This window comes from Hemiscyllium ocellatum, chromosome 4, assembly GCF_020745735.1.
Source record: "Hemiscyllium ocellatum isolate sHemOce1 chromosome 4, sHemOce1.pat.X.cur, whole genome shotgun sequence".
Classification (NCBI taxonomy): Eukaryota; Metazoa; Chordata; class Chondrichthyes; order Orectolobiformes; family Hemiscylliidae; genus Hemiscyllium; species Hemiscyllium ocellatum.
Genome location: NC_083404.1, coordinates 106,675,913 through 106,693,539, shown reverse-complemented (window position 1 = coordinate 106,693,539; position 17,627 = coordinate 106,675,913). Strand labels below are relative to the sequence as shown.

Sequence of the window (17,627 nt, the reverse complement as noted above, 5' to 3'; positions counted from 1 at the left end):
TTAGTCAGGTAAGTACAGGGTATGGGGAATGGGTCTGGGTGGGATACTCTTCAAAGGCTCAGTGTGGACTTGTTAGGCCGAAGGGCCTGTTTCCACACTGTAGGGATTCTATGATGGTCTATGATAAACATTCCAGTTGTTGCCTGACTAGTGCCTGGTCCAGTTTTAGCAAAACCTCCCTGTTACTCCATTGCCCTTTGTTGGAGGTCAATATTCCATGTGCCTTCTCTATTACCCACTGAACTTGGATGCTAGATTTTTATGATTCATGGATGACGTCTCCCAAATGCCTTTCTTCTATGGGTTTCTGAAATATTTCTCCATTTAAGTGACATTCAACTCCTCCATCTTTTTGTGTAACCTCACATTTCCTGACATAGAAGGTGTCTTTACTGTAGACTCTGACAGATCAAAAGAATGTGCAAACACTGGGATGAAGGTCATAAAGATCCCACATGCAAGCAAAGCATGGAGAATGAGCAAACAATATTGGAAGTTACCAAAATACTTTTGGTCCCATTAGTTTAACAGGTTTTATTGAGGATCTGCTGATCCAGAGGGAAAAAAACAGTCGAACTAGATCAGGGGAAGACTGGTATTTTGGAACTGATCCTGGTCCTGGATACTGGTCATCGAGATCCATAGCTGCACCCAGAAGAAGGAAGTACCTGCAAATCCCAGGACCTGAGGAAAAGTGAAGATAGAAATGAGAGGAAGATAGAACAGAGGGAAATGAAAGGGGCCAGAAGGGGGAACAGAATGTATCACTGTCAATGGGTAATCCCCTGATACCTTGCAGACAGATTTGTTGGTTTAAGGCATGTTTGCCTTTTATTGTGAATGACTGCCTCAGGTTATTTAGTTTCCAATGGAAACTCTCTCAACTTAAGTTTAGTCTGATGTTGACTGCTATGGTAATAGATGTGGATGGTCAGCCACAAACACCATAGTTGCTGAAGGTCTGAAATAAAAATAGAAAATGCTGGAGTTGCTCAGCTGGTCAGAAAATGCATGTTAAAATAAGGGCATAGCTTTTAAGGTTAAGGGCATAGCTTTTAAAAGCAAAGGTGACATTTCTTCAGAAGGAAGGATATTATTAATTTGGAAAGGGTACAGAAAAGCTTTACATGGATACTGCCAGGCCTGGAAGGTTTGAGTGATAAGGAGAGGCTGGGACTTTTCTCACTGGTGCATAGGAAGTTGAAGAGTGACCTTACAAACGTTTATAAAATCATGAGGGGCATAGATAAGGCAAATGGCAAAGGCCTTTTCCCTAGGGTGGGTGAGTTCAAAACCAGGGGGCATTGTTTTTAAAGTGAAAGAATAAAAATTCAACGGACCTGAGGCGAAACTGTTTCACATGGAGGGTGATTCAGATGTGGAATGAAATGCCAGAGGAAGTGATGAATCCAGGTACAATTACAACATTTAAAAAGCATTTGAACAGATACATGAATCGGAAAGGTTTAGAGGGATATGGGCCCAATGCAGGCAAATGGGACTAGTTTAGGTTAGGAAACCTGGTCAGCATGGATGAATTGGAATGAAGAGTCTGTTTCCATGTTGTATGATTCTATAACTTCATGACAGCTGGCAGTTTTTGTCTCCATTTAGCCACCAGGTTCCCACAGGCCCAGGAAATCCATCCATGTGGAAACCTAAAGAAAACAAAACTTTCGGTTTCATTAAGATTTTGAAATGAACAAGTTGTTCAGTCTTGTTTTGGCAGTTAGCTATCCACCCATCGAATTACCTTCATTAAAATTGCAATATATTCAGTACAAGGTTAATTTACATTTTACTCCCCCACATTACCCCCAATCTGAAATTGCTGTTACAAATGACACCTAGTACACACATTGATGACCTTTCATTGTATCTGAAAATGATTGAAGAATATTGTTCCTTTCCTGAAAGGATTGGGTAGACTCACAGATGCTTCAATGAATTCAACTTTGATGCTGTTTCCTGATGTAAGCTCACACAGCAGCCAATTTGGATGGTGAAAGGATTTTAAAAGTGACAGGTAATAAAATCTATCAAGAAAGGACCCAATACTGATGCTAGACTACTTTCCAGCTGGAAATTGATGACGTGCTGAGCATGTTTTATGGAAAAATAACTGTCTTCCAAAGTGTAATTATGTAATTACCCTGTACCCTTAATCTGACTGGAGTCCTGAGCACTGGCAGAGTCAAAAAGACCAGCATGAGTGCAGATAATTGCCACCCTCACAAACATGCCAAAGTATGACTTGAGCTGCAATGTCTCAAAAAGTAAAGGAAAAATAAACTACATGGAAATGCAACCTGGTATTAGTAAAGAGAATATTTCCCAGTTTCAGCTAGGAGAAAATTTGTGTTAATTTAGAATTTGTGAGGTGACATATAGGATCTTTACTAATACATTAATACAAAAGAATATGAAAATACTGATTGGAAGAGTTAAGAATGCAGAGGAATTAAAGAAATATAAGAGGAAGAAGATAAACCCAAGTTACTGAAGTCTTTGTACAGTTTCAGCAATGCTCCTGCTGGTTCCATTCTTTCATTAGAGGATTATATTACACAACACCAGGTTATAGTCCAACAGGTTTATTTGGAAATACTATCTTTTGGAGTGCTGTGCCTTCGTTAGGTAGAAGCACTCCAAGTCGGGAAACAATTCAGCTGTCAGGGGCATTCGACCTCAGATCTTCGGGTGACCGTTCTCCAAGACAGAACAACAACGCAGAGTGGCCAAGCATAGGCTGATTGCCAAGTTCGATACCCATGAGGATGATCGCAACTGGGGCCTGGGGTTCATGTCACACTACTGGTGACTCCAGTACACTATACATTCTCACACACACACTCACACAAAATACACATACACACACACCCTCATACAGTTTTTCTTTCATACTCACGTACATACACACCCCACACTCACATGCTTATACTCTGTCACACTCATGTACATACACATGCACACTCACATGTATGCACACAGTCACACTTGCACTCTCTCCCACACACACACAGAAACACACAGACATATGCTGTCTCTCCCCCCAACCCCCCACATGCGCGCACACATACACACATATAAGTCTGTGGGGTGAATTTGCATTTGCAGAATTGTATATGCAGATACATTCTATTTTGCTCAAAAAGCACAATACAGGCAGACAATCCAGGTAACATTTAATAACTTACTACTTTGGAAATAAAACCAGTCTGACTCAAGCTTAAGATACAGACAGACTCTAACCTCAAACCTTTAATGCATTGTCTGAGCTAATATTAGCTTTTTTTTAATTAAAACCTTAAGTTATCTCAAGAATGTGACTTGAAAGGAGTTCAGAGGCTTACATATGAATGAATCAAAGCTTGCAATTCATTCTAAAAGATGAAAGACTTAACAGTAATCTAGGTTTGTTCAATTTATCATATTAGTTGCATGACACTATGATCTTGTGTTATAATTTCTGTGTCCCATGAATTTGTCTCACTAGTTACCTGATGAAGGAGCAGCGCTCTGAAAGCTAGTGCTTCCAAGTAAACCTGTTGGACTATAACCTGGTGTTGTGTGATTTTTAACATTATCCACCCCAGTCCAACACTAGCATTTTCACATCATAGGGGATTGTAGGGCTTGTGACAAGGTCAGCCAGTTGAATGTCATAAATATGAGTTCCCTGATTGGCACTGTTAATCCAAACCACCTGTCGACTGTAGGAAGAATGCCCCAGCTTCTGCCGTGGGATCCTTCAACATCACGGCATCAACATCGACTTCACCAGTTTCCTTACCTCCCCTCCCCCCCACTTCATCCTAGGTCAAACCATCCCCTCTTGAACTGTCCTACCTTTCCATCTTCCTTCCTACCTTTCCACTCCACCCACTCCTCAGAACTATTACAATCACCCCCCTACCTGCATCTACCTATCACATTCCCAGCTACCTTCCCCCCACCCCCACCCTCCTAATTATCTCTCAGGCCCCTTTCCCTTCCACATTCCTGATGAAAGGCTTGTGTCTGAAACATCGTCTCTCCTGTTCCTCGGATGCTGCCTGACCTGCTATGCTTTTCCAACGCCACACTTTTCGACTCTGTTTATCTGATCCAATTCGGGAGCCCTGGCTGACAGATATAAACTGGATTGTCAGAGCTTCTCTTCGCTTGAGGGACTGGCTCTGAGAAAGCACAAATAAAAAATAAATAGGAGTGTCAGAGGTACGGTTCACTCTGGGTTCTGTGGATGTCAGACCAGTGTCAAGTACCTCAAAAATGTAAATAAACGATGACTTGATGATGGGATGCCAGCGACTGTGAAGTTATTTCAGTAATGATGAGAGAAAAAAACATGCTCCTGAAGAAATTCACTTGTAACATCTTTGAGTTGGGGTAAGCATTTCTGGCATCATGTAGTTGTTTTAGATGCTTCACTGATTCAATCCTGCCATTGAAGACTGGGCCCAGTATATGGAAAGAAGCATTATTTTTTGCAGGCAAATGATATTGAGGCTGATAAAAAACAATAAGTGATCCTCCTGACGGCTTGTGGATCCACAGTTTTTTTCCGTCAGAGCCTAACATTTCCTGAGGCACCAGATATTAAAACCTTTCAAAAGTTGACGCTAAGGAATATTTAGACCTCAAGCCTTCTCTATTTCTGAGATGCTGTCTGTTTTACTTGGCAGTTCGAGAAGAAGGGGAACGCTTGACGAGGTTAAGATGACTGGTAGACTTTTGTTTAACCCTTAATGAGATGCTGAGAGACTGCTTGGTATCTGAGATTAATGATATAAGCATGCAAAAACGCCTCCAAGGTGAAACCCAACTGGACTTCAACTGGCTTTATCAAATGCAGCAAGTGGAACATATGAGTTACAGGGTATGCCAATGGAAGTGGACACTTTCACAAGGCCAACTGAGCTTGGGGAAAACAATTGCATAGCCTCACTCAGAATATATCATGAACAGAAGGACTCTAGATCAGCCCACAGCAAAACTTCAAAACAAAGACAAGCCTTAGCCAACAGGTTAACATTTTCTTCAGGATCCGCACCAGCGAGCCACTGTAGTTGCTGCCACTATGCACATTTGAGACAGCAAAAGACTCCCACTGGGCCTGAATTAAGTAAGAGATTTCATTGACTAGTATCCAGGAAAATGCACATCCTGGAAACTCCACTTATATCTGGTTTGGAACTACTAAATTTCTTAGTAACATTCAAATCAGAACCAATCAAAATAAGCGTCTGGTTAAATAGTCACCCAGCTCTAATGCAGGTTGATATTGGTGCGACAGTACCAGTAATTGCAGGGCCAGTCTTAAACAAAATTCACTCTAGACTCCAACCCTTAAGTTTACGTAAGACCTCAGCTCGACTAAGAACCTATCCCAGGGAACCTTTACAGATTATGGGTACAATTTTGGTTCTGGTCTTGTATGAGAAGCAGCTGGATCAGTTCCCACTGGCTGTAGTAAAAGGCTGGGGCTCAAGCTACCCACAGCTTCAGGTCGAATTCAGTGGTGGGTTCTCATGCGAAGTGTATACAATTACAAGTTGGAACACCAACCAGGAGGAAGTAGCAAATGTGGAAGCCTTAAGCCTCCTCCAACTGGCAGATACACCACTGGAAGAACCCATTCTGGTTCTAAACTTTCGGGACACAGTTGCAATCACAGCTGACAATATCACACTGTGGGCAAAAAAAGATCTGGCCCTGACAAAAACCCGAAGCAGCTGGTGGGGGCGGGGGGAAGCAAAGGGGCCATCAGAACTAGAACTGAAACTTTTCTGGACCTTGCAAGACCAGATCACCATAACAGATGGCATTTTATTAAAAGGAGCAAGAGTGATTGTCCCAAGCAAAGGTCACCACCAGATACTGGCTAAACTCCACCAGTAGCACCTGGGGGGTGTCCAAAATGAAGATATTGATTAACAGTTATGTCTGGTGGCCAGGATTGGATACAGATATAGCTGTGTTGGTGGGGCAGTGCCCAGAGTGCCAACCAGGCCAGAAATTACCACCAGCAGCTCCCCCACGTTCACTGGAATGGCCGGGTAAACCCTGGACTCAGTTACACTATGTAAGTCCTTTCATGAGTACAATGTTCTTAGTGATTGCGGATGCCTACTCTAATTGATTAGACATGCATAGAGTTCATTAGTCTATCACCGGCATGACAATAGAAACACTGCAAACATCTTTTGCAATACATGTGCTCCCAGAAGTGTTGGTCCCAGACAATGGGTCATTATTTACCAGCAGGGAATTTGAGTATTTCTTAAAGCCAACTGGCATTCAGCATATAGGGATAGCTCCATACAATCCATCATCCAATGGTCTGGAAGAAAGAGCGGTCCATACATTTAAGTCAAGCTTAAAGAAACAGTCCAAAGCTTCACTCGATTCTAAACCGCCTTGGTTCCTGTTTGATTATTGGACCATCCCTCAGGGATAACTCCAGTTGAGTTACTAAAAGGGAGAAAATGCTGCACCAGGTTAAATCTGATCTTCCCTGACCTGGAGGTTACAGTGAAATGGCTTCAGGAATGCTGATGCTGGACACAAGGCTTTGTTAAGCGACAGAGACAATTTACTTTATGGAGTTGAAATTTGGTGCCAAAGTCATGGAAATGGCCCTGTATGGGTAAGAGGCAAGGTCATTATAAGGTCAGGTCACGTAGTGTACAAGGTTCAGGTAGGTAAGGTGGTCCTGAACATGTACGTGGACCACATGAAAGCTGCAAACTCACAAACAGGGCAGGAATAAAACATACCAGCCCCTCAGAACAGCCAGAAAGGCCATGGGTTCTCCCCCTCCCACTCAGGAGAAGTCTAGGAGTCTGAGATAGACACAGCAGACTTAACAACCTTGATGCCTTTACCGCCCGAAGAAGAACATGAAATTCCTTTCAAGACACCCTGTGAGCAAAAGGTGGACTACAATCCTGCACACGCCACCTGTATCTGAGGCTGAGTCAGAGGACTGGGACACCTTGTGAAAACTCCCCAGGAGAAGATACAAGAAAAAGAACAGGCCACTGTCCCAGTACTTAGAGGGGGAGGGATGAAGTGATCATGATAAGGTCAGCCAGGTGGACCTCATAGAATATATATTCTCTGATTAGGGCTGTTAATCTGGCCCAAGCAGGGAGCACTGGCTGACAGACATAATCAGGAGTGTCAGAGGGTCTGTTCACCCTGAGAGCTGGCCCTGAGGGAGCTGGATCAGTGTCAAACACTCTCCGTGTGTAAATAAAGAATGATGGCATACTGGCCTCTGTGCAGTGATTTCAGGGATATTCAGAGATCCATTGTTGTACCTATAGGAAGAAAGTACTTGTGAATCCCAGGGCCAGGGAAATGGAGGTCAAGGGTCAATGTAGTTTTGTGAACAAAATGGTTCAAGAAAGAGAGAACGGCAGAGAAAGAGGAGGGGACAAAGGGAAAGAGATTGAATCTTTGCCAATCAATAGTCCCCTGGCACCCTGCAGGCAAAACTGTTGATTTCAGGTATGTTCATGTTTAGTTGTGAATCACTGCCTCAAGTTATTTGGTTCCCAGTGGAATATCTCTCAACTTTGGTTTGTCTAACATTGACAGCTAGACTAGACTAGACTAGACTTACAGTGTGGAAACAGGCCTTTCGGCCCAATAAGTCCACACTGACCCGCCGAAGCGCAACCCACCCATACCCCAACATTTACCCCTTACCTAATACTACGGGTAATTTAGCATGGCCAATTCACCTGACCCGCACATCTTCAGACTGTGGGAGGAAACCGGAGCACCCGGAGAAAACCCACGCAGACACGGGGAGAACGTGCAAACTCCACACAGTCAGTCATCTGAGTCGGGAATTGAACCCGGGCCTCAGGTGCTGTGAGGCAGCAGTGCTAACCACTGTGCCACCGTGCCAGCTGTGGCAATAGATTAAGATATAAGGTTTCATTAAAAAATGGAGGGACAATATAAACTGCCAGCACTGGACAGTTCCATTCAATAGGCAATGAGTATTTATGACATGTGGAAACAACATAAACAGCATTCAAACTGAGCTAAAAGACAGAGGATATGATGGGAGAAATTTCAAAATGGAAGAGTGGGGCTGGAGATTTGAAAATGATCACAGTCACTGTGATTCATTTGTTGTTTCAAATCTGACCCCAGAAAATTTAACACTACCTAACCTTTGAAATTATCATCACACATACAGTACCAAGGCAGTGGTATACAGTTGCAGGAATATTCTTTCTGATGAGGTATTAAACTAAGGTCCATTTGAGCTATCTTGTGTACAGCTTCACTGGGAGTTTTTTTTTGTCTTCTCCATAGCTCTATGAAAATCATAAAGTAAATGAGAGGGAAGAACCGAAAGTAAGCACCATCACTAAAGCAAAATTAATGGGAAAGCTATTGGACATATATGCTGCCCCTAGGTTCAGATGCCCTCCATCCTATGTTCCAACAAGAAGTACCTGCAAAATAGATGCACTTATTATATAATCTTCCAAAATTCCTTAGATTCTGAATGCAACACCTGCTCTCTCAGTGGCTCATGCTGGATCCCGGCCTGGTCTCGCGGTGGCTCGTGCTGGATCCAGGCCTGGTCTCTCAGTGGCTCGTGCTGGATCCTGGCCTGGTCTCTCAGTGGCTCGTGCTGGATCCTGGCCTGGTCTTTCGGCAGTATTTGAGCTGTCTCTCAGTGGGCTCAGAGTGTTGCCTCAGCTCGGCATGCAAATGGATCCTGCCTAGGCATGTTCCAACGGCAGCGGGGGAGATTGGAGAGGAGGCAGTTTCAGCAGCAGCGACAATATCTGCAGCGGCAACATTGAGAACAGACTCCCTGACTGAAGGCTATCTCCCTTGCTGCGACTAAGGAGTGCTGACAATCATGGCAAGCTTCCTGCCTTTGTGCCTGAGTACTGTGAGCCTGATATCTCCATTTGAGGAGATAAAGTTCTCAAAGGTTTGGCAAGGCAAGGGTACTGTGAGCATCTAGGTAGCCTCAAGGTAATTGAGAGCTAAGCGATCATGTGACCAGCCCTAAGATGCAGTCTGGCCTAGTGTCTGAGTTGGATGCTAGCCTCAGCATGCAGTGTCCTCATTAGAGAATTGCAATGCCAGCTGTTGGTGCACCCTGAGGTGCAGCATTGAAGCGCTGAAGTTTCCTGAAAATGGATTGGACAGGAACCAGGAAGGTCCTGAGAGGTTGTCAAGTCTCAAATGCCAGGCTCCATGATTTAGAGTTACATGAGGCTGTGTCCTGGAGTGTGCCCTGATATACTGTTGCTTAGTGTCTAAGACTGCGGTCACCAGATCCCCACTCAAACTTCTGTGTCATGAATCATTGATATCTTGTTTCCTCAGGGCAAATGGTAGGATGGAAAGTTGTATGTTAATGAGCAGAGATTTGGTGTTAATGAGGTTGTTAATAGGCATCTCACAGCTGCCTGGTATCTTGTTTTGATATCCAGAATGTAGTTGGAAAATGTAGGTCTTACTCCCAACATCAAGTTAGACTTGCTGAACTTCTCATGTGATTCTACCTGATACTCTGGTGGAGGAAGACAGAACAATACAGCGTAAATGCAAAATTGGAGATGGGCCATTGACGAGGGAAATCAGGAAGTACTTTGATTCAAAGGGTAATGGAATTCTGGAAATATTTGCAAGTCAATTTTACTTTAAGGCAATCCCAACATTATTCCTACAATGGCAGCACGGTGGATCAGTGATTAGCACTGCTGCCTCACAGCACCAGGGTCCCAGGTTCGATTCCAGCTTTGGGCAACTGGGTGGAGTTTGCACATTCTCCCCATGTCTGCGTGGGTTTCCTCTGGGTGGTCCAGTTTCCTCCCATGATCAAAGATGTGGAGGCCAAGCGAATTAGCCATGCTAAATTACCCATAGTGTTAGGTGCATTAGAGGTGGGTTACTCTTCTGAGAGTAGGACTTGTTGAACTGAAGGGCCAACTGTAGGGAATCTAATCTAATCTAGAAGCTCAGATGTTGGCAGCAATCAAAGGGTCCTCTCCCTAAATTACACATGACAACAACAAAATAAGAAAAAAGGTAGTATTCACTGGGCATGAATTATGTAAAAATGTCACTACGCATATTTCAATAAAGTCCACTCAAGTGGTATTGTTAAAATTGATTGCAAAACCTTCCTTTCCTAAGATACATTCTTAATTTACTTCTTTTGTTCAGTTCTTTTGCCATACCCAAGAAAACAGTGCCAACTCCAATTCACATCAGTGGAAGGAAAACATGATTTTGACAAATTCTGATTTCTCAATTATGGGAATTACTGAAAAGTGATTCCCATCTGAAAATGCTTAAATCCTCCCTATTAGACCCAGATTCCCAGTCTAACTGTTATAGGGAGGCAGTAACTGGCATCACACTGTGCCCCTGCTCAAATTAGTCTTATGCTGTGCCAAGGGATAAAGACTCAATAGTTCTGTCATTGAGTGTTTATGTTTGATCTAAATTTCCTGCTACCTGGTCTGATTCTAAGCAGATGAGGGCCTTCGGCACTGATCACTTCTTTACAATCAATTTCTGTAGAGCAGTGAAATGCCAACTGTGACTTTTTTTCTCTCTATAGCGATTATGTCCCTGTTGGGGTTAATTGGCTTCGGGGCTGATCAGTGAGACAGAATCCATCAAGCTGTGCTGACATTCTTTGAAGCTGCATTTTAACAGAAAAAAAGATGTTCTCTCCCAGCAAACATCATGGGCACTACCTGTTCCTTCTCACCAAATTGCTGTGAAGGAGGAGAGGCCAGCTGAAACATCTTTCTTCCATGGCAACTATAGCCTCAATATTAACAAGGCATTGCTGGAAGGGCAAGGATAAGGCATAGCTAAATGTAATGAAATCAGAATGACAAGAGCTATGGACGTTGTAGTGGGAGTGGTCATAGCATGGAGAGGCTGAATTCTCATTCACATAATGAAATTTGCCTCCTTTAATACAATTAAAACCCTGATTTTAAAGGTAACTAGTGTAGTGAGATTGTACTGAGGTTGTAGAAAAGTGAGTCCGTCCTCATACTAGTGAATAACACTTACATTAACTACTTACAAAACATACAGCAGTGAGTGTGAGAGAACCTACTGTTTCAGTCCTAGTTCAAATTGCCCCTCACATTAGCAGGTATCACTAGTCACATATACTACTCATTAACATAATGAGACTTACGGAATCATAGAATTATAGAATATTATAGTGTAGAAGAAGGTCATTTGACCCATTATGTCTGTGCCAATTTCTAAAGAGCTGCCCAGCTAGGCCCATTCTCCAGCCCCATCTCCATTGTCCTCTAACTTCAACACCTTCAAATATATTTTCAGCTCTCTTTTGAAACTTCCCACAGACTCCACCTCCAGCATTATCCAAGGCAGACAGCGCAGTCCAAATCCTAACAACACTCAGAGTAAAGAAGTTTCTCCTCAGCTTTTCTCACTGACAATCTTGAAGTTGTAACTTGATCCTTATCCAACAACGGGCGCTGGAGGAGTTTCCCAAATATTAAGCCATTGGAGCAGAAGTAGGCCATTCAGCCCATTGGGCTCACTCAGCTATTCAATGAGATGATAACTCCACTTTCCTGCTTTTTCCCCATAATAAGAACTTAAGAATTAGGAGCAGGAGTAGGCAATTCAGCCCCTCAAATCTGCTCTGTCATTTAACGTAATGGTGGCCAAACTCATGTCAGCCTCAGCCCTATTTTCCTGCCCACTCTCCATAATCCTTCATCCTGCTGCTAATGAAAAGTCTGCATATCTCCTCTTTAAATTTATTCTATGTCCCAACATCCACTGCACTCTGAGGTAGTGATTACCTTAGATTCATTACCCATTGAAAAAAGTAATTTCTCCTCAAGTCTGTTTTAAATTTGTTACTCCGCGCCCCCCCCATCCTAAAACTGTGATTTCTCATTCCAGATTGCCCCACATAAGAAAAATGCTTAATTCCTTTAAATTCCTAAAAATCTGTTTAACTCAACTTTGAATATCATGGTTCAGCACCAGAGCCCTCCGTACTAAAATGTTCCACAGACTCACTACTCTCTGATGTAAAAGATTTCCTTCATCTCTGTCTTAGGTGGGCCATCCACATTCTGAGATTGTGCCCTCTGGTCCTAGATTTTACCACAAGGGCAAACAATCTTTTCACAAGTACCTTATCCAGTCTCCTAAGAATCTTGTGTGTTTCAATAAGGTTACTTTTCACTCTTCTAAACTCTACTGAGTGCAAACCCAACCTCCTTGTCCTCTCCTCATTTGGCTGTCCCTCCATCCCTGGAATCAACCTTGTGAACCTTTTCTGGTCTATCTCTAATTCCAGTACAAAGGAACCTTGATTATCCGGAAGCCTTGGGAGGGGAGTATTTTGTTTGGATAATCAAATGTTCAGATAACACAGTTCAGCCAAACATCAGGACCTTACGATCTTGTCCAGATAATCTGAAATTCAGACAATCGAATGCTGGATAATTGAGGTTCCTCTGTATATCTTTCCTGAGATAAGGATTCAGATGCTCAAACTGTTCTTAACTACAGCCACACACCATGCACCTTCCAATACATAACAGGATCAATAGCCTGGATATTTGTAGTGGTGGTTTGCTTAGGCAGGATGGCGGGTATCCCCACATGTTTTGGGGTTTTAATTCTATTGTACACATTCTTTAGTCCACAGCAGACTGCAGCTAGGAAGTCAACCTTTTTGAAACGCTTGAATTTCTATTGATCAGGAAACAGACCAATCAAACTGCAGCATCAAGTGAGACAATCCCTCCGCTGTCTGAATTATTATTCTACTCATTTACTATCCAGTACTGGATAAGTAGACAACGCTCTGATTAATTATTTGGAAAACTAAAACGACAGTTTTCAGACCCATTCTCCAAACTCCATCCCCTAGTTGCCATCAGTAACATTACCGAAGTTCACACTTCTCCCTGCCTTCATTGCTAAAACCCTCATTCATGCCTAACTATCCTTATATCTGATTATTGCTACCTAACTATTCCAATGAAAGACTGGCTGGCCTCACATTAACCCTCTGTAAACTTGGTATCTTCCAAAACTTTGCAGCACATGTTTTAACTTGAACCAAATCTCATTTACTTACTAATGTTTAACATTAACTTCTGATAAAGCAACAACTTGATTTTAAATTCCTGATCCTCATTTTCAAACCCCTCCATGACCTCACTCATCCTTGTTTATATAATCTGTTCCAACTGCAAAAGTTCCACAAAGATCTGCACTCATCTTGAGTTGTCCCATTTGTAATCACTTCGTCCAGCTATGACATCTCTTTTTTAGGCCTAAAGTCTTGACTTCCTTCCTGATACTCCCTCTGTAACTTGCATTCCCCATTTATCATAAAAACTCCCCCTTGGGAACTTTATGTTCACAATTCTCTTCAGATAGACTGTAGCACCAACAGTGCAGCGTTCCCTCAGTATTGCATTGGAATGGCTGGCCAGATTTTGTTTTGTTCAGCAAGTGAGACTTGATGCCTTGACTCTCCAACTCAGCAGCAAGACAACTTGTACATGGAGATCACCAGAATTCTTAGAGAATCATAAGATCTTTCTCTTTCTTTCCAGTAATTGTACTGTGCTGTATCTTCAAGTGCAGAATTCCCAGAACGAAGAAGGAGATTGAAGCACGTTATGCCCAGCGCCAGGCTGCAAAGAGGTATGCCAACACCTTGGATAATGTTCCACCACTCAACGAACTGACAGAGATGCCAGGAGGTGAGCTATGAGTTTCCTAAATATTAAAAACAAGCTTTCTCAAAAATATGTTTCTGGGAAGACATCTTCCTCCTGTACTAAAGGTTCAGAAGGAAAACATAGACAAAAGACAAAAGATTTAAATCAAACAATGAAATCTTTGCACCCTGTAGCTCGGATTTTGGCCAAGGATATTAGACGCTGATGGGTGTCCAGTTATGCTATTCTGGAATTCATGGAAATTAACTTTTCAGGCAAGACAATCAAATTATACAGAAACTCTGTGTATGAACGAGGAAACCTCCTTCAACTGAAACTTCTAGGGGCCCTGGTGTGTTTATTCAATAATAGACTCCCTGCCATTTTTTATCTCCTCCTTAATTTCGGGAACGGTAAACTCCTTCCCAAAACTCCCTTGAAATAAAGTCAAGCGACACTCCTTTAATAGATTCCACTTAAAGTGCTTTTAAAGGCATCACTTGCTCTCAGTCAATTTCTTTGCTTGTATAAAAAGTAAAATTGCAGGAAACTCCCACTAATCCATCACTATCAATACAAAAATCAGATGTTATATTGTTCCCTGATGATTGCACAGAGTTCAGCTCTGTTTGAAATTCTGAACATAAAGAAACATGTCTGCTTGCAGCAAGGCCTAGAGATTATCCTGATTTGGTAAATAGCTAATAAGCAGCCATGTCACTCCAACTACAGGCAGTGATCTTCTCCACTGCATCTGACAGTATTTGGGAACATTTCTGCATAAGGACTATATTGGTTCAAGAACAGAAGGAATAAGGGATAAGCAATAAATGCTGGTGATGCCTGCAAAATTAACTTTAACCAAAGATAAAGGACTGTTTAACATTTAGAGTATAAAGGAGCCACAAAACGTGGAAGAGACAGAACAAACTTCACTTGAGTTATAAGGAAGAAGAGAGACATGCAGGTCATCAAAGACCAATAACAACTGAGATACATCCCTGTTGCCCACTCGGCTCCATGTTGAATTATGAATCAAATAACACTCCATTGAATTGATAGTAAGAGAAGTACGCTATTTAGCCTCTTGAGCTTGTTCTGTCATTCCAATTGGCTCATCTTGTCATTCATTCAGGTTCTCCCAACATGGGTTCTGAAATTATGCCAAATGTTAAAGATTAAGTTAGAAGATTTCACTAAAATGATTTTCTTTCATTACTTCATATCCCGACTAAAACCCAACTGTACGTAATCCCCTGCTTAAGATACTTCAGTGCAAAGTTTTGTAAAATGTTATTACATTTATGGGTGCTGTTTAAATGTGAGTTTTTGTTGCTGTTATTTTGATTTATGTGTTTCAAAATTAGATCAGTGTCCCATCAGTATTTATCTTCCTCCTCTGTGCTGTTGTAACTAATTGAAATATTTCTGGATGAAGTGCCCTGGGGTTGTGATTTCAGTTGAATCTCCGAGCTGTCAATCAGCACACTGAAATTATCTGGTCTCAGCTGAACCAACAGTTGGAGCATCAGGAATTAATTTTAAAAACTCAGCATAGTTATTTTGAGTTATGTACATGTGTGTGCGTCATCACTTGGGTGTGTACATTTGTTCATGTGAGCTATATCTGTGGATGTTTTGTAGAAAGTACAAGAACATACTATAATGATACTTTCAACAGTCATTCGGCCAGATAGGGAAGGTTAATGGTCCCTGCGAATCTGCATTTCAACTTCAGAACATAAGAGCTTAAAAATAAGAGTAAATTTCCCGTAAAATGAAATTTAAATGAAAGAACGTCATATTGTCTTACTTTCCTTGTCCTGATCGGCTTTCTCATTTTCTCTCTTTTTATTTTTCTCTCTTTTTACCCTAAAATCCTAGATTCCTCTGACACTATCCCTTTGCAAACTGTCTCTGGTCAACTCCAGCACAGATCTGTCCACTCTCTACCTGTCCTTCAGGAGGAAGATGAAATGGCACCCCTTTGAATTCAAGATGACTACTCACTGGGTCAACTTTTGTTCTTTTATTTCAATTCCTCCACCAACAAGAATCTGTAACTGAAGAAACATCCTCTCGTGTCTTTTTGTCTCTTATTTGAAGGGCTATTATCAGATTTGCTGTTTTGAGTAAAGTGAATTTGTCGAATGTTTTGACAACTGCATGCCATAAAGTCCAGATTTGCAATAATGTTTTAGTAGGAATGCTACATTTTAGTCTTCAGTTCCTGATCTGTTATGGGAATTCAGGGCTGGTATGAAAAGACAGAATCCAGCCTCTCTGTCAACATATGTATAATACAACAACAGGGCTGCTTGTTTGAATAGTGCTGAGCAAAGTTTGCTAACTTATTGCTTAGAAAGTGGACACAATCCATACTAGGAATCAACAAATGTGGAATTCACTGCAGGAGGTGAGTGAAGGAAAATCAATGAATAAATAGAGGACCAGTCATTAAAAAAAGCAATATACTCTTGATGCTGGAAATCTGGAACAGGAATAGAAAATTCCGGAAATATTCAGCAGGTCATGCAGCAAGGTTGAAAGTTGAAACAGCATAAATGTTTCATGTCAACAACCTTTCATCTGAACTGAAGAGAATTAATAAAAACAGAAAGTACTTGAGAAACTCAGGAGAAAGAGTTCATGTTTCATGTCCAATATGATTCTTTAGAGATATAAGGAAATAAGATACAGAAGCAGAAATAGACCACTTAGCCCATCAAATCTGCTCTCATATTCAATGAGATCATAGCTGATCTGATTGTGCTCAATTCCACTTTCCTGCCAATAAACCTTGATTTCCTAACAGAATAAAAATATCTATCTCAATTTTGAATATATTTAACAATCCAGCCTTGACAGCCTTCTGTAGCAAAGAATTACACTCTGTTTTAAGGAAGTATGAAAGCAGACAAAGGAGGCAGGAGGTTAGCAGGGTGATAGTACGATAAGAACGAAAGGGAAACTATGTGATAGATTGAAAGACAAGACAGATTAAATGACAAAGAAAATTAAAATGCAACGTGGAGAATAAAGGAAAGAAGCAAAAGGTTGGGCTAAAGAGAGTATGACTGTGAAAAGCAGTTGCTGTCAGGCCTGCTGAATATTCCCAACATTTTCTGTTTTTAAATAAAAACCAGTGTAGTGTTGTCATTGATTCACAGGCAGATGTTTCATTGACTATGTATGATTACTTATATACGAACACAGTAGCTTTATTATCCTTTTGATTGAATAGGATTCACTCCACCCTTCCCTAAGGTCAGAAGGAAAAAGGAAAAATTTCCCTATACATGTTACAGCTTAATTGTCAATTCATTTTAATTAATTCAAGTTTCTTTAAAGTAAATTTTGAAGCCAACAAACTAGGGAAGTAAAGTTTCTGATCCATAAAGATGGTTCCTGCTGGAATTCTTGATCCAAAGCACTTACTCATGCTGTCAGACTTAAAACTCAAAGACCTTCTTGTCTTTCCAAAGCAAAAACTCTGAGTCTTAGTAGCAACCGGGACTAAATGCCTCATCATCATTGGATGTTGCTGTTGTGCTCTGATTTCCATTGGCTGTTCATTGTAATTCAGTAACTCTCATTGGTTTGCCAAACTAATCCATAACACCCATTAGTTGCTCACATTGAACCCTGGTCTATGATGGCCTATACTGAATCCTGATTCCCATTGATCACTTGTACTGAGGCCTCACTCTTGCTGCTTTCCACACCTAAACCTAACTCCTGTCTGTCTGTGCATCTTCATGAACGTCTTCTTCTCTGTTTCATCTTAGGTTTGTTGGGCCATCAGCTTGAATTAGCAGTTGCGGTGCAATTGATGTCAGAAGGAATTATCAAAATTACCACAAAAAGAAGAGTGAGGTTCATCTA

General features: G+C 41.6%; 1 protein-coding gene across 1 annotated transcript in view; it reads left to right on the top strand.

The window, feature by feature from the left end:
• tmie (transmembrane inner ear) overlaps positions 1-15,733 on the top strand; it is a 129,509-nt gene extending 113,776 nt beyond the window's left edge. Inside the window, exons 4-5 of the mRNA XM_060824048.1 lie at positions 13,635-13,784; positions 15,627-15,733. Of these exons, the coding sequence (XP_060680031.1) occupies positions 13,635-13,784; positions 15,627-15,733 (257 nt within the window). The remainder of the gene's footprint in view (positions 1-13,634; positions 13,785-15,626) is intronic.
• The last annotated feature ends 1,894 nt before the right edge of the window (positions 15,734-17,627 follow it).